The sequence below is a fragment of the Drosophila subobscura genome, chromosome A (genome assembly GCF_008121235.1).
Source record: "Drosophila subobscura isolate 14011-0131.10 chromosome A, UCBerk_Dsub_1.0, whole genome shotgun sequence".
Taxonomy (NCBI): Eukaryota; Metazoa; Arthropoda; class Insecta; order Diptera; family Drosophilidae; genus Drosophila; species Drosophila subobscura.
The window spans coordinates 2905791-2926069 of NC_048530.1; the positions used below are offsets into that span (position 1 = coordinate 2905791).

The 20279-nt window shown below is 47.2% G+C and overlaps 2 protein-coding genes across 5 annotated transcripts; both read left to right on the plus strand.

Annotated features, from left to right (window-relative positions):
• The first annotated feature begins 7170 nt into the window (after positions 1 to 7170).
• On the plus strand, positions 7171 to 14535 carry LOC117903382 (DNA-binding protein Ewg). 4 transcript variants are annotated; one of them, XM_034815366.1, is made up of 7 exons: positions 7171 to 8244; positions 8345 to 8554; positions 8830 to 9378; positions 10559 to 10684; positions 10748 to 10883; positions 10947 to 11068; positions 13404 to 14535. In XM_034815366.1, the coding sequence occupies exons 1-7, from the start codon at positions 7555 to 7557 to the stop codon at positions 13599 to 13601; spliced, it is 2031 nt and encodes a 676-aa protein (XP_034671257.1). In that variant the 5' UTR covers positions 7171 to 7554; the 3' UTR covers positions 13602 to 14535. The 4 variants fall into 4 exon arrangements, with proteins under 4 accessions (XP_034671257.1, XP_034671255.1, XP_034671258.1 ...); XM_034815364.1 differs by lacking the exon at positions 13404 to 14535 and having other exon boundaries at positions 10947 to 13048; XM_034815367.1 differs by lacking the exon at positions 13404 to 14535 and having other exon boundaries at positions 8830 to 9261; positions 10947 to 13048.
• A 2685-nt stretch (positions 14536 to 17220) lies between these two features.
• LOC117903384 (glycine-rich protein DOT1) lies at positions 17221 to 18276 on the plus strand. The gene is made up of 2 exons (XM_034815369.1): positions 17221 to 17328; positions 17533 to 18276. Exons 1-2 carry the CDS (start codon positions 17323 to 17325, stop codon positions 18205 to 18207), a joined length of 681 nt encoding a protein of 226 aa, XP_034671260.1. The 5' UTR covers positions 17221 to 17322; the 3' UTR covers positions 18208 to 18276.
• Positions 18277 to 20279: the final 2003 nt, after the last annotated feature.

Genomic DNA, 20279 nt, shown 5'->3' on the forward strand with positions numbered 1-20279 from the left:
ATAAAAGTGCTTCTGTGGAGGATATATCCAACGAAAAAGAACTGCACTAATGTGTTCGCCAGGTCAAGAAACTATCGCCTAGGAATATTTATCAATAAAAAATGTATATCGATAAGTTATTTAAATGTAGCGGGGATAATTACTCAAGTTCGTACCGTATATTTGCGGTATATTTTGCAAGCCAGACGGTATAAGTCGGTATATCTATGAGGGATGGGCGGTATATGTTATCGTTAAGTCCGCGGTCACACTGTGCTGCAAGCTGAGGCCCAACAACAACAAAACGCAAGCTGGGGCGCAACAACAATAAAACGCAAGTGGCATTGTGGCAAGCGTGGCAGTGCGCAAATGTAAAATGCAGCGAATATTCGCATGTGCAGTGTGATAATAAATAAACGCAGGGTCCAAAAAACGCGAGCGACGACGCAGGGGCAAAGCAAACACAACAACGTCGCAGCGGCAGTAGCAGCGTTTTGGCGGCGGCGGCGCGTGTGTATTTCTATGTATAGATGTGTGCGTGATTGTACGAGAGTGTAACTGTTCCTACAGGAGAATACCGTTGAGCAGCAGCAGTGCCAAGGCCGGGAAGGAGGAGGCAACATCCTCATCAGTTAGACACACGCAGGTGCGTATATCCTGAACATACCCTCCGTTCCATTCCACTCCACTCCTGCCGATTCCACCTATATGCCTGTACAATAGTATGTGTGTGTGAGCGCGACGCAGACGTGAAGAATTTTCGATTTTCCACTATATTCGGTTTTCGCGCAAGGCAGACCGTACGTGTGTGTTGGTGTTGTGTGTTCTGTTCTTTTCTGTTCAGCGCGCAGCTCAGCGGAAAAGTGTCGGTGCAGACAGTCGCAGTAAGCAATAAGTTTTTCACGCAAAATCCAATTTTTCCATCTCTGAGGATTGAACAACAACAACGACGACGTCGTCGATAAGAAGAAGAGGGACGGGGTGAACGGTAAACAGTTCTAAAACACACACAAACAAAAAACAGGGCAGAAAACTGTTATTTTTTCACACTCTCTTTCATTCTCTCTATCTCTCTGGTTGGCTATTTAAAACCCAATATGTAATGCATTTGCATGTTCGTATTCATGTGCCCTGTGCTGTATCCCCTCGTTAGGTGCATGCGAGCGTGTGTGTGTGTGTGTGTGTGTGTGTATTAGATAATCCAGAAAGAGACCCTTATTTTGTGTGTGTACTGTTACAGCGGCGCCTTGAACCGAACGTCGACTGCGAGTGTCCGTAATTAAAACATGCGCCGAACAGCAGCAGCAAAACTGTTCTCATTTTTCGTGTCAGTGGTGGTCGGTCGGAGCGGAGTGATGTTGGCAGCGGGGGTAGGAAATGTGTACTCTTTGAGGGGGCAGTGGGGGCGGCACACATAGCGTATGCGTAACGTTTTTCCAAAACCCCACTTATCGTTCCAATCTGCCTGAAACAGAGCTCCAATTTGCATTGAGAAGGAAAATCTGTGGATGTGCCTTTGTGTGTGTATCTTTTGTGTACAGGGGTTGCATTTCCTACATACCCACCCCCTCCTATAGGGCACATAAGGATGGATACACATACACTTTGCCATAGCAGCAGCAGCAGCCGTCAGAGATTTTCGCACAGAAGGCTGATTGAGATGGACGCTACTGTGCCGTCAGCATCGCAGTGGCAGCGCAGCAGCAGCAGCACCAGCCGCTGCTTTCAGGGGGTGGGTTGTACGAAAATTTCATAGTCGAAAAATACGAAACGAAACAAGTACAGTTCCAATTGGAAAACAAGCGACTGGCACATGGCAACCTCGTCGCAAGGTTGTATCTCTGTGTATGTGCCTGTGTTTGGGCATGTGTGCGTGTGGGGTTGTATCTGTGAGTCATTTAACCGTTACATTTTCCTCCTTACTGCTTTTCCCCGTACACATGAATACTCCTTACAGAATACATATAAATATATGTAACCATGTACATAAGAGTATATATTCATATCATTCACATGGGGGGCATATGCGTTTGCCCATTGCCCATTGCCCCGTGTGCGCCGTCGCCGCGGCCCGCCAGCACCGCTGCCGCCGCCGCATGCGTAACGTACTTTTTCACTGTTCTTTCTACTTATACCCCTCCCTTTCTCCCTCCCATCGCACCACCTTCCACACTTTGTTTTTATCTTGCATTGTTTTTGTAGACATTTGCGTCAAGATACACACATGCACATATGTACATTGTACATGTGTAGACACAGAACATTCACATGCAGCAGTGTGCCAGAAAGAGTGGGTGAGTGAAGAGAGAGGGAGAGCGAGAGCAAGAGAGCACTCGGCGCACTAGTAAGAGATAGAACACGGAATAGCTATCGATTAGTTATTTGCGTACAGAGCGGAGAGCGCACTGTCGATTGTGTGCATGTAAATACAGTGTAACCTCTCGGAAGGGAATCCATGTGTTGTGGTATTCCTGTCAGGCTGGGACTCGGAAAAGGATCGATTCCGAAGGAATTGGTTGCAAGAGAGACTACCGCGACCCCTTATAATTTTCATTCTGTTGGGACAATAGCCGCCAAAGCTGCATTCCCTGCACACAAATTGCATTGGCAAATAATTAGTTTTCGCCTACTCTTACCCACCCCTCTGATCAGACTCTAGGGAGTCGAGAGAACCCAAAGGTCTTTATATTCGCTCGAAACTCGACAGTCGTTGAGTATTAAAAATAAACAAGTAAACTACTCGCAAATTGGATTCTCTGTGAAACATGCCAGAGATTTCGAAGAGTGATAGCTGTGTTGACAGCAATCCCTAAACAATTGCTCCCACTGTGCCACCGTGCCACCTCCAGCATGCGCCAAAGCTGTTGCTACTTCTTCTGTATGGGTGGTTGTGCCTGTGCTTGTGGGCGAGTGAGCGCGCTGACGCAGTGGGAGTTTGCTGTGCCCCATATGCACATCCCCATACATGCATATCTTGGAGGGAGCACTCATTTTTCTAGGCGGTGGGCGCATGCACCCACTATCGTCAGGCACGCAGATACATAGATACGGAAAATGTAATTCCACCCGAAAGCAAAAAAAAAAAACACAACTTTTCTAAGTATTTCAAATGTTCTCTCTTCCTGTGCGTGTGTGCGTGTGCTCGTTATAAATAGATCAGAGCAGAAAAGACACAGGTCGCACAGCATTGCCAAGTGCACCGAATAAAGCTCTCTTTGCTGACAGTGTTGCCATATGCGCAAGCGCCGAGTTTGAGTGTGACGTGACCCCTAGCCACGAGCCATTCCTTTTCTCCGGTAGATTAGTAGATACATACAGACGTTATAGTTGCCTTCACGCAGTGTGTTTGAGTGTGTGAGTGTGTGTGTGTGTGTGTGTGTGTGGGGCACAAGCTTGTAGCATGCTTCTGAGCGCACTCGCACTTGGAAAAACTTTGCGCAGCTCTGCGCGAAGAAAGAAAAAGAGAAAAGAGCGAGGGATGCGCACGCAACAACCAGCAAACAGACGGAACACTGTCGGGCTTTTCAATAGTATGTACATCTGCCATCAATCATAACCAATTGCCAATCACACTATCCTTCGCATTCACATGATCCCCACCCATTCCACTCCCTTTCCATTGATTTTCGTACGCTGAAATCTTCGAATAGTGCGCGTAGAATCCACCGATCGAATATCGAAACCTCCCATAGTTTTCAATGTATTTACATTAGAGAAATTCCAGTTGTCTACCTCTAATTTGAAATATATTCTTGGTCGATCTGCCGATCTCTGGGTAGCAGGAGGTTTCCAAACCTCATTACCGTTTTCAGTCCTACGCGGTAACGTAGATTCTATGAAATACCAAAATGTCTAAACAATAAACAAGTACAAAATAAAAAGTGTCTACGAATCAACACAATTCGGAAACACCTTTGAAGTGGATATGGACATGGCCTTTTTTGACACTTGTGGTCTCTTTTTGTGCCCGCCACTGTACGAAGAGTAGAGTGTGACTCTGGCATGCCCCTGTGGCACGCGCAAGTGATACGCGCTTACCGCAGCCCAAAAATCCCTACCAAAAAGCCACCCCCTCTTGGCAAACAGAGCGAGAGATAGAGAGCAGGGTGGTGCACAATGCAGTTGTGGTGGTGGTGCTTTTTCGTTGGTGGTGGGTGGTGGTGGTGCCCAGCAGCACGGGCAGTGCATGCGTGGCCATATGTCTGCCGGGGTTAGGGACGGGACGCGGACACCGTCATTTTTAAGCGCCAGGAGTTTGCGTGCCGTCTTTTACTTGTTTTCTTGTTTTTCTTGTTTTTGTGGACGGCATTGGTGTCTCGTCGATAGTGGTGGAGAAAGTAAAGTACGACCACTTGGTGGTGTTGCTGCTGGTGTTCCAAGGGTTGATGTTTCGATTCGAATTTCCTTTTCATGGAGCGAGGACTTCCACGGTGTCGGAGGGGATGGGGGATGAGCACTTTTTTGGGGGTAAGCTGCGCGCAGCCCTGCAAAATCGCAAATGTACACACAAATATTGGTTTCCCTCTTTAATGCTGCGCAGGATGGCTGCCCGGGGAGGTGGGAGGGGTGTTAGGCTGGGCACGCATATGCAGGCGAAAGCTTTCCCCACGGAAGCTCTCTGATTTGACAGCGCTGAGCTTCCAGCACTGTTCTTACTCTCTCTTTGGGTCTCTCTCTTTGTTGTTTCATGGGCGGAGCGGGGGGTGTTGCAAAGGTAAACAGTTACATTCAGAGGTAGAACAACGTGGGCTGAAGAAGGACAGCATTACATGTACGATACTTGTGCGAAGGGCTTTTCTTTCGTTGTCTCTCTCTCTACATCTCTCTCTCTCTGACTCTCAGAAACCGTCGCCCAGCGACGTCGACGCATGGGCGCAGTATTGATTTTTAAGTGCGTCGACGTCGCTGCTCCGGTCCGGTCCGTGGGGTGGTTTGGCAGTGCGCTCTTCTCCGCTCCGGTCCGCTCTGCTTGCGGCTGTGTTGCTCTGTTGATGTTGCTGTTCTTGTTACTCCTCCCTTGGACGCCTATAGAGCAAGCACTGCCGCTGCCGCTGTGTGTTCTCTGAGCAAACGCAAATAGAACTCAGCGTTTGAGCGCAGCACCCAGACACCCGGGCAGCACAGCCGCAGCCACAGCGCAGCGCAGCACTGAGCCGCACTCAGAAGAGCCACACGGAGTCACACAGCCGCCAGAGCCGCCAGAGAGAGAGCTGCAATCGGTCCGGGTCCGGGTTGGAGAGCTACAATCATACAATATTTACAATTCCAGTTCCAGCTCCGATTTTTCTGTGCTTCCACTGCGTCTGCGTTAAAGAGTTCTCAAAGAAACACACACGGCGGAAAGTGCTCAAGTGAAATATAAACAATCTGTTTTTTTTCTTGTTTCGTGTCTTGAAAAGTTCGTGAAATAAAATTAAAGGCATAAATAACGCAATTAATGTTGATGTCAGTAGTCCCAAAGCCAAAATACAAATCCCAATTGGATTTTTGACTATTTTCAACCCCGGCAGGAGGCCGCCGTACCGAAATTGAAACCGAAAAAAGGGAAAATTGTCAAGGCAAGCAATAAAAACAATTTGATAATATAAACAAAATTAAATATTTGTGGGTACGGTTTTGCGGCTTGTTGTTGCTGTCAAAAACCAATTTGTCGAGTTTGCCAAAATTTGTGCATCGAATTCGAGTTCAAACTTGCAATCGAATGCAATGCGCACGTGCAGAGGCCCCCAAGAAGCTACATTCGAAAGTAAGTGCGAGAGAGTAAGAGGGGCAGAGTGAGGGAGAGCGATTGCCAGAAGAAAGAACGAAGCTTGTAGAGTCTGCGCAGTGAGGAGACGACGGCACATGCTCAGATATTTAGAAGAGATAGAGAGAGCAGAAAAATGAAAGGGAAAGCAATAGTAAAAGTGAAAGAGATATATGTACAGTGAAAAAGAGTAAATAGTAAACATTTTGTTCTTATTAAATTTTAATTTGTTAAAGAAGTGCTCAAGCCTAAACATTTTATTTAAAACCCAATTCAATAATAAGATTTAAGAGTACCGTGCCCGAAAAACGAATAGATTCACAGATTTCCCAATTGAAAACTAAACGAAAAAACCCTCCAAAAGTTTTTATTATTTTAATTGTCCATTTTTTAAACAGTTGATTAAAAAGTTAGACTGGGATGACTACAGGGATCTATGCATGTAGATAGATATACGACACATGACGACACCGGCACAAAAGCTCGCTCAAATGATAGCGAGGCAAAGTGAAGATAGCAACAAAAAAACATGGGATTTAAAAAGAATGGAGCTTTACGAAAAAAGTCCATATGCAGTTCTCATTGATTTACTTTATCCATTTTATCGGAATAGCAGTCTGCAAATAACTAGGGGCTCATAAGTTCACTCCATGCAGTCATTCCGTCTAAAAGAAGAGTATGGCAGTGCTATTCCACAACCGAACATTCAGTTAACCTTGTGGACCCTACACCCTGCACACACCCTCATATGTAAATTTAGAGACAAGCTCACGTTCTCCGTGTCTACCATCATTGGACCCTAGACGTCGATGTGGTTCATTGGAGCTGCTTCAAGCTGTAGCACGGCGAGCTCCAATGCTGCTCGAATGCTTCAAAGTCGATAAGGTGCAGCTGTGCAAGAAGCAAGTAAACGTGAATAAATGATAAATAGTTTGAAACTATTCGAATTGAGTTATAAGAGAGGACAGAACTTAGTGAACATTCATAGCTATAGACTGTAGAATCTGTGGCATCTTTTAGCCTGTCTTTTGACACTAAGGCACCTCCCAAGTGGCTCCATGTGGTGACAACTACGATTGTCATGTTCGCAGCTGCTTATGTAAACGCAAACACAGGAATTTGTACACGTATAATACATATTTCTGACAATTAATTATACAAGTATGTGTGTGTGCGTGTGGTTTTTTGTTGTTCTGTTTTGTTATTGCTGTGGGGCGTTGCGCATGCGCGCTTTTGACCTGATTCACATTTCGCTTATCAGCGAGAGAACTGTAGAGCTTTTTTCACTGTAGAATTTAACAGTCTGGCAAGAAAGAGAGGGATATAAACATGCATACAAACATATATTTAGAGATACATACATAATTACGTGCATATGTTAATTCTGTTTTCTGTTTTTTGTCTCCACAGCTCTTATCATCACACAGTGCGCATGCGAATAAGGGGTCAACAGTCGAAGGATCGAAGGTGAAGGAGCACCGGACCAGACCAGCAAGCGACAGAGACAGAAAGGGAGAGGGAGAGACAAACGAGTGAGAGAAAGATCAAGAAAGGAAGCCACACACACAGCCAAACTGGCAACCACAAGCTATCGTCTGGTCGTGGCCCCGGCCAACAGCCAGCGAGGCTCCGGCGGCAGCAATGTGGTCGTAACAACCACCGGCGGCAACGGCGGCCCCAATTCCAGCGGCGGCAATGGGAGCAATGGCAGCTCTGGGAGCGGGGGCCTCAACGTGACTACCATCACGACGACGAGCAGCGGCGGCCACAGCCACAGCCAAGTGCAGTCCGGCGGCAGCCAGAGCAACGGCACCACCTACAAGATAGAGATGCTCGACGAGGACATCCAGAGCCTGGGCAGCGACGACGACGAAGAGGATCTAATCAGCAGCGATGGGAGCCTGTATGACGGCGATCTCGGCTCGATACCCGTCAACGACGATGTCGCCCATCAGCTGGCCGCCGCCGGACCAGTCGGTGTGGCAGCGGCAGCTGCCATTGCCAGCTCAAAGAAGCGCAAGCGGCCGCACTGCTTCGAGACGAACCCGTCGGTGCGCAAGCGGCAGCAAAACCGGCTGCTGCGCAAGCTGCGTGGAATCATCTACGAGTTCACGGGTCGCGTCGGCAAGCAGGCGGTAGTGCTGGTAGCAACTCCGGGCAAGCCCAACACCAGCTATAAGGTGTTCGGCGCGAAGCCGCTGGAGGATGTGCTCCGGAACCTGAAGAACATCGTCATGGACGAGCTGGACAATGCGCTGGCCCAGCAAGCGCCGCCGCCGCCCCAAGACGATCCGTCGCTGTTCGAGCTGCCCGGCCTGGTGATCGATGGGATACCGACGCCCGTCGAAAAGATGACCCAGGCCCAGCTGCGGGCCTTCATTCCACTAATGCTCAAGTACTCGACGGGACGGGGCAAGCCCGGCTGGGGACGGGAGTCGACACGACCACCGTGGTGGCCGAAGGAGCTGCCGTGGGCCAATGTGCGGATGGATGCCCGCTCCGAGGACGACAAGCAGAAGGTGGGTGGGGTGGGTGTTAAACAGCCGCCCCCGTTTAATCGCTGAATTGTACTAATCACAAGCTTCCCTTCCCTTCTCTATGTATTTGTGATGGCTACAGATCAGCTGGACGCATGCGCTACGCAAGATCGTGATCAACTGCTACAAATATCATGGGCGGGAGGACCTGCTGCCGACCTTTGCCGATGACGATGACAAGGTCAACGCTTTGATCTCGCAATCGGGCGACGAGGATGAGGACATGGAACTGTCCAGCACGCCCACCATCCACACAGTGACAACAATGACGCCACCGTCAGGGAACAGCAACGTGAGTATGACCCAAAAGGCAGGCCCCCCAACCGATTCCCATTTCTGATCAGAGTTTAGCGGCAACGCAACGTCTGGGTTAAACGGTGTCACGAGGTGCACGAAAAACTAATCTCTGTCCGGTCCATCCTGCATCCCCCATTACCCATTCCCCAATTCCCATCCACTCATGGTCCAATTCATTCACTTCCATTCGATTCCAATAACCCCACATTTGATTCATTCGACTAACTAACCGTCAAACTCAAACCTTCAACCTTCAACTCTAACGAACAGCAACCGCAGCAGGTCAATGTGGTAAAGATCAACAGCGCCGGTACGGTGATCACCACCCACACTGCCCAGACCAACTCCCCGGCCCCGACGATCATACAGAGCACCAACAACCAGCATGTGACCACTACGGCCACCCTACCGGCCTCCACCAAGATTGAGATATGCCAGGCGCCGGCACAACAGCACCACCAGCAGCAGCAGCAGCACCAGCAACAACAACAGCAGCAGCAACAGCAACAGCAGCAGCAGCAGCATCACCAACAGCAACAGCAGCAGCACCACCAGCAACAGCACCACCAGCAGCACCACCACCTACCCGCCGGCAGCACCGTTCACATCCAGCCCATCAGCGGCGGACAGCCGCAGACCATTCAGCTGACGACAGCCAGCGGGACGACCACGGCTACAGCTGTGCAAACGACGGCAGCCGCCGTAAGTGCCGCCCAGGCAGCGGCCGCAGCCCAGAATTCGGCCGCCCAGACCGTCACTGCCCAGCAGATAGCGAATGCCCAAGTTTGCATCGAGCCCATAACGCTGAGCGACGTTGATGTTCGTACTAATCTGAAACTGAAACCGAATACGAATCCGAATATGATTGCCATTCTTTCTGTTCTGATTCTGTTCTTGTATCCCACTAATCAACGAGCCGGGAACACGACGCGCACCTATGGGACATGCCAAAGGACTTGGAATATTATTTGTCTGGGAATTTTTGCTGTTGTTAAATAGTTATGCAGGGGATGATACTGGAAGTAGATTAGATACATTTTAATGGAGGATACATAACTTGTATAAGGGAAACTCAAGTCAAGCATTAATTCGAATCCAAGCAAAGAATATTCACACAAGAAAGAACGAGTTCAATTCACGTTTCGAAGGCCTTCAGGAGTGCTTTACTCTATGATTTTTATAGGAGTTAGGCAAAAACTGAAAGAGAGAAAAAAAGTTGAAGGAATTGCATTTGTTTTCGAAATATTTGTTTGATCCAAAGACTGTAAAAGTAAAAAAAATATGGATAGGTCCTGCGCATAGTCGTCCGTGGGTGCGCGTCCATTTCCCAAAAACACTTTTCTGTTTGCAGATTATTATTTGGCTCAACGTTATGTTGTTCTGCTGCTGATGTTTGACGTTTGCTGTGTCTTTTTCTTTACTTGTTTTTACTTGCCATGCTGCCAATCGTTCTATTATCATTTTATTAACATTAGTCGCTATTTGATGTACTTCTGCACTGCTGCTCGTCTTCGCAAAGAGATGAACCCCGATTATTTGATTGATATTTGATTTAATGACATTATATATTTTTCTTTTGTTTGTTTGTCTCCTAATTTTTTTTTTAAATATATATTTGTTGTTTTTTTTTTTATTTTCCTTTCAGCTGGGTTTTCATTGCAAGTTCTCATTATTTCCATATGCCACAAGTCGAACACAAAACGCACATTCGAAACAATATCCCAAACGCACACACGACTCTCTTCAACTCCAACAAAAAACCCAAAATAAAACACGATATTTTCACAGTGGTGTCTGCTAATTGAATGTTGCCTCGATCCATAGAATGTTGTTTGTATATAATTTATGTTTAATATCGTTCACTTATTGTTTTTTTTCTTTGCACTTTTTAATATATGATTTGCTTTGTTCGCTTGATTACTTTTTACCCTACCCTTTGTATGATGTCTTTTATCAGTCGCATATTGACAACTCTCGATCGCCTCTCTTTCCCGTACAGTACACCACGCAGACGGTTCTCTCGCAGAACGCTGATGGCACGGTATCCCTCATCCAGGTGGATCCCAATAATCCCATTATCACGCTGTCGGACGGCACAACCGCCCAGGTGCAGGGTGTGGCAACGGTGAGTAATGAGTGCTCCATGTACATACTATTGGACTCTATTAATCTCTATTTCTCTTTGCAGTTGCATCAGGGAGAGGGCGGAGCCACCATTCAGACCGTACAAAGTCTCACCGATGTCAACGGGCATGAGAACATGACCGTGGATCTGACCGAGACGCAAGATGGCCAAATTTATATCACCACCGAGGACGGCCAGGGTGAGTTGTGCACTTCGGATGATTGTCTTATCGAATTAGGCTCATGCGTCGTATCCCTTGCAGGCTATCCCGTCTCTGTAAGCAATGTGATCTCGGTGCCCGTCTCCATGTACCAATCCGTGATGGCCAACATGCAGCAGCTCCAGACGAACAGCGACGGCACCGTGTGCCTGGCCCCCATGCAGGTAGATACCAGCGCCACGCGCACCTCCAGCTCGGCCTCAGGGTCTCAGCCGCCGGCCACCGGCTCCCTGCAGTGCTACTCGCTGATCAGCGCTGGCCATGCCGTTCTCGGCAGACGCAGTGGCGGTAGCGGTGGCAGTAGCAGTGGAGCGACCCTGGGGCACCACCAACAGTCGCTCACATTGCAGGCAGCTCCTGTAGGGGCGCGCTACTATCTGGCGGCAGCGCCTGCGGCGGCCACCACTGCCAACAATCACAGTAGCAGTAGCAGCCAAAGTAGCAGTAGTGCGGGCTTTAATGTCCACCAGAACCATAGTCACCATCCCCACCACAACAACAACAACAATAGTACCCTTGCCAATAACAACAACAGCAGCAGCAATAGCATTAAGAGGCCCCTTCCCATTTTGCTGGCATCCCCCATACCCAATACCAATCCGACTGCCCCCACCACCACAACGGCAGCAACGTCAACACGCTCCACGCGACGTGTGGCGGCGACCAGCAAGGCCCAAGACCAGCAAACCTTGGCACAGAAGCGTCGCAAGACTGGGAGGAGCAGCCGCAAGGTACCCGCAAAGGCGGCAGGCGAGAATTTCGCCTCAAGCGACTCCCCTGTGGGCATGGGCTCGAGCTCCTCCTCTGCCGCTGCTACAGCTGCCGCCATACGTTGCGTGGACAGTGCCAGTCTTACAAACATGCAGCTGCAGCTGCCGGCCAGAACGATTAAGCTGGAGAATTTTGAGTAAAAGTCCATAGTCGTAAACCAGTTGACCCGTCGTACGGGTCGCGAAAACCCCACCCAGATATGCATAGATACAGATACAGGCGCACCTCTCGAATCTAGTCAAGAAGCGGCTTTGCACAACAAAACACACACAATACATACGCAACATTTAGCTAACGATATAGAAACACCTCATACAAGACACAGATACACACACTTGCCATCTATACTTAGAAGAAAATAACACATTGTGAATGCCCGATGAAACGAGGAACGAGGAAACAATGCAGGAAGAGTAGGAAAAAACGTAGGAACAGTTCCTGGATAGAACTGGATTAGAATTTATTTTGAGTTCGGATCGGAACAGAAAACTTCGATGAATCGAAAGCAGAAAACCAAATAGGAATACAATTTGTTGATAATTGAAACAAGAACCAAAAATCAGAATATGCACGCACGGAGATAGCTGTAAAATCGAAAGGAAAAGGAAACTAAAACTAAAACGAAAATTAAATTAATCAGTCATGTTCCTAGTTAATCAAGCTGCAAACCAATCATGGATATCCGTTTTTGTTGTCGTTTGTTTTAGTCTTAAGTGATTTATATAGTCGTGCACATAATCTTGCTAGGGCATAGAGTGGAACTCAAACCAAATATTTTAGAAAGTAAATGTAGTGAGGAATTGCAATTGGAATGCTAGGAAAATCTTGAGTTAGTTTAGTTCGGTAAGTAGTCAAGCGAACAGGAACCTAGTTTAAATCATAACCCATCGTAACCCGTAACCCAAACCAAATTTTAGTCAATCCCGCAATGAAAATGTAGACAAAATGAAATCAGTTAAGCGCCAGATATAGCCAGAGCAGAGCATGCCATCGATTTTTATTTTATTTTGTGCCTTGGATTAGCCCTAAAACACATATAGCGAGTAGAATATATAGTTATACATATATGGGATATATGTACATACGCGTATCCCATCACTTGCCTGGCATACCCAGCCTTTTGGGTCGCTCGCTGCAAGCATTGAAAGTGCATATAAAGTTATTTTTATGTTGATCTATGACTATTTTTATTATGATTATTATTATGTTTTATTCAATTATTATTATTGTCATTATTTGAATGTTTAGTTTAATGTGTAATTGAAAATATTATATGTATTTTAGTTGTTTTAGACCAAATGTTTCTCCGCAGCTCTACCCCTGCGCAGGGGTAGCCGCTCGGAGCCAAAGTGAAGTGAAAGTGAACGTAAACGTAAACGAAAACGAAAACAAAAACCAACAAATTTTATTGAATAAATCTTTTGTTGTTGTGATTTTAATTATAATTTGTAATCGTTTTATTTCATATTATTGCATATTTTAACCTTTGTATTTTTTGCTAGCCCTGATTTTGTGTAAGTATTCATCGATCTTTCGATCGTTCCTTTGTTTGTTTGTTTCTTTCTTTTTGATAGTTTCCTTAGAGACAGACACGGACGAATGCGCGAGGCGACCATACCTCATCATCATTTAGGGATACATAAAACACAGCTTACAATATCCAATCGATCGATCGTTAAAGATGTAATTTCTAACCTGTCTTTTCGTTTGCTTTGCGCTTCCCACCAGGTGGAGAATGGCGATCAGCTGGAGACGATCACAATGTCACCCGGCATGCACCAGATGATGATCCAGGGCGGTCCGGGACAGGAGCCGCAGCTGGTGCAGGTCGTCAGCCTGAAGGATGCCACCCTCCTGAGCAAGGCCATGGAGGCCATCAACTCCGGCAATGTCAAGCCCGAGGATACGATCATAATGGAACAATAGCTAATGCCCATTGAGGTCATGATATCTCCGGAACAGAGCCAGGACCCGGAGTGATCATACCTCAACATCCCCTTCTCTCCACCATCCCCCCCGTAGCGTATGCCGTGAGCAGCCTCGAGCAGCGTGCCGAGCCAGAAAAAAAGTATTTAATAAGTACCTGAAAGGTGTTGCTAATGAACGAATCTCATCTGGACTCTGCCTCACCTCGTCGGCGGAAGCTTTCGGCTACCAACCTTTCCCCCACCCAATCACCCAAACCATCTCTAGTCACGAATCCATCTAGTCAGGAGAGCAGATTCTATGTAAAAATAAAGCAGTCTAGTCTTCGCATAGGAAATAATCTTAACTTAACTTTAAATCCTTGCATTAACTCACATTTTTTTTCGAGTGCCGTTTTTTTTTAGACATTTTTTTTATGTGCTCTATAAATAGTTCAATTCAATGCGGGGGAGCTTCCCGCAGGGGCTGGATACTCATAGCTATATCGTAATATACATATGCCTATATATAAGCATCGTAAACGGTTAACCGAGTGTACAACTCCATATAAGAGAGAGGAAGCAGCGTGTATATGGAAGATCTCCAGGTTACCATGGGGTAGATCGTCACCGAGATCATTCAGATCAGACAGATCGTCTAGGTTATATATACATATATAGAGGGGTCAAATAGGTCATCAAGATAGCGGACATACATATGGTACGGTATGGTATACCCTCATGCCGGTGTTTGAGGCGTTTTTGCAATAATTAACCAAATGGATATTTAACGAATGAGATTACAAATTAATTATACAACTTAGGAAAACTGAAACCAAATGCAATGTAAACAGACAACATCACTTTAAACATAATTAAATTACCGAATTAATTATTAACGAATACAAACCTATGAATAATTATCGAATAAACCAAACCAAACTGTACGAGAAACCTCCAGAAAGACCAGCCACACCAGCAGTTGGATGGGGACTGCACTTGGCGTAGAGATGCTCCACAATCGATTGAGTCAGTCGATTATCCACGAGTCGCTGTTTCATAAGCCCTGGGCAGGATGTGGCTCTGCTCCATGTGCTGCTCCCGAGCCCAGCGAAGCAGGAAACTGAGTTACGAAATAATCCGGAAGCCAGACATAAACAGAGGCCGACCAGGGGACGACCGTCGCTTTTTCGAGCGATCACAATATTTGATCGAATGTCGTCGTCTCTCTTGCTCTCGCTCACTCTCTATGTCTTTCAGTTTCAATGCGAAAATTATAGGCCCGGCTTCCAAATATTAGTGAGAAAGAGGCGGCAGCTCCATGGCAAGCCCCATAAATATCATAAAGTTCATGGAGGCACAAAACTAGTTTTCCACCTCTTCTGCTCACGACTCCCCAGCTCTAGCCCCCGAAGACGATGCATCCGATTCCGAAGCGTGCAGTTGACCCGCTGCTCCAGTACACCACTAAAAAATGTCTTGTTTGCGGAGCTTTTTCGGAGACGTCTCGCCAGCTTGCCTGCCCTGCCATGGGTCGAGGCTGTGGTGCTTCCTCGTTGCCAGTTTTCTCTTATGCGACTTTGGCAGTTGCTGGGCGCACTGCCTGCAAAGCCATTTGAAATTTGAGATGCTACCCGCAAGAGGGACTAAGAGGGGGATTTCTTGATTTATTAGATATAAAACTAAGAGAATCATTTATGTTGAATCTTTTGGCACTGCATGGAGAGCTCTTTCTGTAGAGCATAATCCCACAAGTTGGGTTCGTGGTGCTGGCCACGGTGGATGTGTTTTTTTCTTCTTGTATTGTTGTTTGACAGCCAGCTGCTGTGGCTGTGTCTCTGGCCTCGTGCCTCCCTGATCTAATCCGATCCAAGCTCTTTAGCCTGCTGATGCAAACGCTCACAGCGTGTACGCTGTCCACTTGGCTCTTTTGCGATCTCCTCGAGACTCATACTCATACCCATGCCCCCTGAGCAGAAGGCCCATCCACATTTCGCAGCTCGTTTCGCATCTTGGCGCGAGTGCGTCGTGTTGCGTCTTCAGTAACAGCAATTGGTAATGCAACTGCAACTGCAGCTACAGCTGCCACTGCGTCTTCGTCTGGGTCGTCGTTGCAATTGACGACAGTTTATTTACTTTGTCTGTGCTGCCGCCTCTTCCTCCTGCACCATCCCTCTGTCGGGCACCCCTTCCGCGGGCATCTCCGCCAGATTGTGTAAGAGATGCTGATGAGGAGATTTATGAGTGTGAGTGCTTGCCACTGCCGCCGCCGCCGCCGCCACCGCCGCTCACATTGCACTTTCGTTGGAAATTATCGCATCTGTAATTAGTGGAGTGCTGCCACGCCTCCAAAGCCGCCCTTTGCCTAGACCTCTTAATGAGAGGAAATCGTGTGTGGCTTGCGGTTCGGACTGCCTTCACATGTGTGATGCAGGGAGTCTCTTTGTTAACTGAATGTTAAATGTTGTGGGTTCGTCGATTTTCAGTGATCAATATTTCGAAAGAAAATGATTTTTACATAGAAAATAAAACAAATATTATGACAATCTTTCGACACACAATTGTAGATCCTCTGAGCTGCAGACAAATCGATTTGCATTTAGCTTTTTGGCACAAAGATTCCCTTCATGCATCCAGGAGTAAAGTTCATATTAAGGTATGCCTGCAATATATTTCAACTCCTAGGCATGGGTCTTGATTAGCAAGTTTTGCCCCCGGCTCTGAGGGCAGTTCTCCAGTTTCGAGCGACTTTGACGGGTCACGCCTGTGGCTGGCCAATTTGTCTGCAAATTTAAAGCAAGATCTTTTGGAGCACACTACAGCTGTGGGACCATTTGGGGTTTTCGGTGGCTGTGCTGGCCTGTGTTGGTGTGGCTAATGTGGAGACTTCACGCCCAAATGGTTAATGGCTGAATGCTGGCTGTGGGCTCTGGGATCGGGCCAATCGTTCGACTGGCTTTGTCATCGTTTTGGGGCAAATTGCAAATGATCGGGCCATTACGGGCAGACCCACAGATGCAAATCAAATAATGTCAGCGGCAGTGGCAACAACAGCACCAGCACCAGCAGCTAGCTGCAAGTTTCAAGTTGGGCCGATGCTGTTGCTGTTGCTGTTGCTGTGGCTGCCGCATGGATTATGTAATGGGAAAGGTGCAGCCAACTGCTTAGTCTGGCTGTTTGGGGGGATGCTATGCTTATGCTGATGCTACACAAACGAACCGTTCGACCGGCCGCCACCGACGCCATACACACGGCAGCAGCAATCTGTTGCAGATGGGAAAAACGAATGGAGTCACCGTTATGAGTTGTCTGTGGACAGAGAGTCGCCTCACTTTCGCCTGGCGTCGTCTGCTGCTTGTCTTATCCTAATTCAGCATCCCGGACCCCTATCCCTTGCGCCTAATGGCAATGATGATGATGCGGCAGCATTTGGCCCACATTGTAGCAAATGTTCGCTGGAAGAGGCTCCTCCATCCACCACAGCAACTGCCACATGCCACTTGCCATCTGCAACTACCGAACTCCGACGCGAACAGTGAGCGTGGAAAATCGTTGCTTTTTGCAGCATTTTCAGCAGTGCTTTTCCGGTTAATGCTCGAAAGCCAAAGCCACATCCACAGTCACAGCTGGGGCTGGGTATATAAGCCTGGGCCGCCGGTGGTGGTCATGTCAGTTGTGGATCCGCGGCGTTTCCACAGAGCCTATTCAAGACAGCGCAGTACTTACTCGAAGCGTTACCAGCAATGAAAGTACGTGGACTCGGCAGGATTGTGGAATATCCGAATCTCATAGCCCAAAAATATCTCCCAGATATCACGCATTCATAACGCAACGGAACCTCGTGTTGCCTCCTTATCCCTTCTCCCTTATCCCTTTTGTTATTTTTTGTTTGGTGCTTTTTGTGAGTGAATAATCCTTGCTGATTGCTGGCTGTCTGTGTCTCTGTCTTGCAGGCCTTTGTGTGTCTCCTGCTCATCGGAGCGGCCAGCGTGACGGCCAAGCCGAAGCCTGGCGGCAGCAGCGGTGGAGGAGGCTGGTCCTCGAGCGGCGGAGGTGGAGGAGGCGGTGGCTGGTCTTCGGGCGGCGGCGGCGGCGGTGGACATGGTGGTGGAGGAGGAGGCGGAGGCCATGGAGGTGGCGGCGGTGGTGATATCCAGATAATTAAAGTAATCACTGAGAGCGGTGGAGGAGGTGGCGGTGGAGGATGGCAATCTAGCGGTGGCGGCGGAGGCGGTGGAGGCTGGTCATCTGGTGGAGGAGGAGGCGGCGGCGGTGGTGGCTGGTCATCTGGTGGAGGAGGCGGTGGCGGCGGCGGTGGCGACGTCAAGCTCATCAAGATCATTAGCCTGGGTGGAGGCGGCGGCGGAGGCGGTGGACACGGAGGTGGTGGAGGCGGAGGCTGGCAGTCAAGTGGTGGCGGCGGCGGCGGCGGTGGAGGCTGGTCATCTGGCGGAGGAGGCGGTGGCGGCGGTGGCGGTGCCACCAAGGTTATCAAGATCATCAAGCTGAGCAGCGGTGGAGGCGGCGGAGGTGGCCATGGTGGTGGTGGCGGCGGCGGTGGAGGCTGGTCCTCTGGCGGTGGAGGCGGCGGCGGTGGTGGCTGGCAACCAGCCGGAGGCTGGGCCTAGGACTGAATCCGCAACGGAATCCGCCGAGCAGCAGACGAAGTCGGAGCGGTGGCAGCGGTCTGTAAATACTGTAAATATCCAATAATCGTTTTGTTTTTTTTCCTCGTTTTAATTCTGCAACTTTACTAAATTATGAATCAATTATATAGCAAATTGCATTTGCTTGGCAAACGTTTTGCATTATATTCTTGAGGCATGGCCAATGGCCGAAATAAATCTCGCACCAACTTTTACTTATCTTTGTTTTCTATAAGCGCTTTCTCTCTCCAATCTGAACATCGGATTACAGTTATTCCGCAGAGCTCTTCTTGTTCTTCTTTCCCCAACGCACAGCAACGCAACGACAGTGCTGCCTCTGCTGCCATATCAGCTATTTTATGGCTACTTCTGGCTTTTTTCAAAGCTTGGTTGAAGCACTAACCAAATAGTGTAATAGATATCCAGCTTTGAAGAAGTAAAACGTCACCGCTAAATCTGCGTCTTGGAGGCCCAGGCCTCTGCCCGGAGTCCCGACTACAAGTATTAGTGCGTGTAGAACACGCAGCAGAAGCCCACGCTACATGGGTATTAGTACGTGTAGAGCGCGCAGCTAGAAGCTACATTTGTATAAGTGCGTGTAGCCAATGATTTTGTAGCGCTCCAAACCGGTTTTGTCTTCATTCACACGGACACTGCAAGCAATGTATGTGTTGGTGCGTTGACTTGCTGAACTGTGATGGAACGAAAATTCATGTTGATGATTTAATTTTGTTTTCGGGGCTTGGCGTATGAACCTGACCTCCCGCAACATGTGCAGAATGGGGTTGGGGTGGGGGTTGGTGGCCAGACCCTTGGGGGTTGGAAAAAATAAATATACCAATAAAAGTTGTTATTGTATTTGAATGCTGTAATTGTTTTAAATTCAGATTTTATACTTCTTTATTTAAAATTGTATGCATATTATGGAAACGCCGTCGCTTCTCGACTTCGTTGCTGCCGTATTATCAACATTGTTACCAAATCCATCTTTTACAGACAAATCATTTCAGATAAATATAAACACATACATATATATGTATATATGCATATACATGTGTTTATATGTATATGTATGTATGTACATACAACTTTTCAACTGCTGTTCTCGTCGTCGTTTCTGTTCTCGACTTCATGTGCGCTTTAATTGTTAGCGCTTGAAACCTTTTCATTTTTTTTACCCGGTACTAGAAGAGTAAATAGGGTATATTGTATTTGTGCGAATAACGGTTGTATGTAACGCACAGAAGGAAACGTTTCCGACCCCATAAAGTATATATATATTCTTGATCAGCATCAATAGCCGAGTCGATTAAGCCATGTCTGTCTCTCCGTCCGTCCGTCTGTCCGTCTATTTTGTCGGCTAGTTCTCAGAGACTATAAGAGCTAGAGCCACCAAATTTTGGCACCAGACTGCTGTATGCTCACACTGAAACCAGTGCACTATGGGGCATTTGACCACTTTTTGTGGCATTAATTAATAACTTCCAAACGAAACATTATTTTTTGATTTAGTTTTTTGATATGAGTTTATAATAGTGAAAGGAAGGTATGTTGAAAAAATGGGCGTGGCATTTTTTATTTTTAATTTTTATTTTATTTTTAAATTGAATTAAACAAATAATGATGGGAATATGTAAAGCAATGCCATATTAAACTAAAAAAGTTGTGCCCGGATTTTAAAAAATTTTAAAGTAGAAGATAATCGGATTTTTACATTGACTTCCTTGTATACGGCAAGCAGCTTCTTTTCTTTAATTTGTTGAATGTTGGACACAATAGCACTGCACGTCAGTGCAGATATACTGGAAATGTCTCAACGTTATTATAATTGCACGATTGAGCACGAATTGATCCAATCTGCACAGTTTTTTACGATTTGTTTCAATTTTTCCGTGGAATTGTTCAATTTAATCGACAAACCGTGAAAAAAAGTTCTTCAAAGGGTCTACAAATATCCCTTATCGGTCTCAAAGCTAGTGACAGGTATTACCACTTAAATGCAATGCAAATCGACATCTTCTTCCACAACTTTCTTCTTCACTGAGTTTAACATT

Coding starts and splice junctions, on each gene's coding strand:
- LOC117903382 (XM_034815364.1), top strand. CDS start 7,555: ATGCTCGACGAGGACATCCAGAGCCTGGGCAGCGACGACGACGAAGAG. Junction 8,245..8,344: donor CCGAGGACGACAAGCAGAAG/GTGGGTGGGGTG, acceptor TGATGGCTACAG/ATCAGCTGGACGCATGCGCT. Junction 10,685..10,747: donor AGGTGCAGGGTGTGGCAACG/GTGAGTAATGAG, acceptor TTCTCTTTGCAG/TTGCATCAGGGAGAGGGCGG.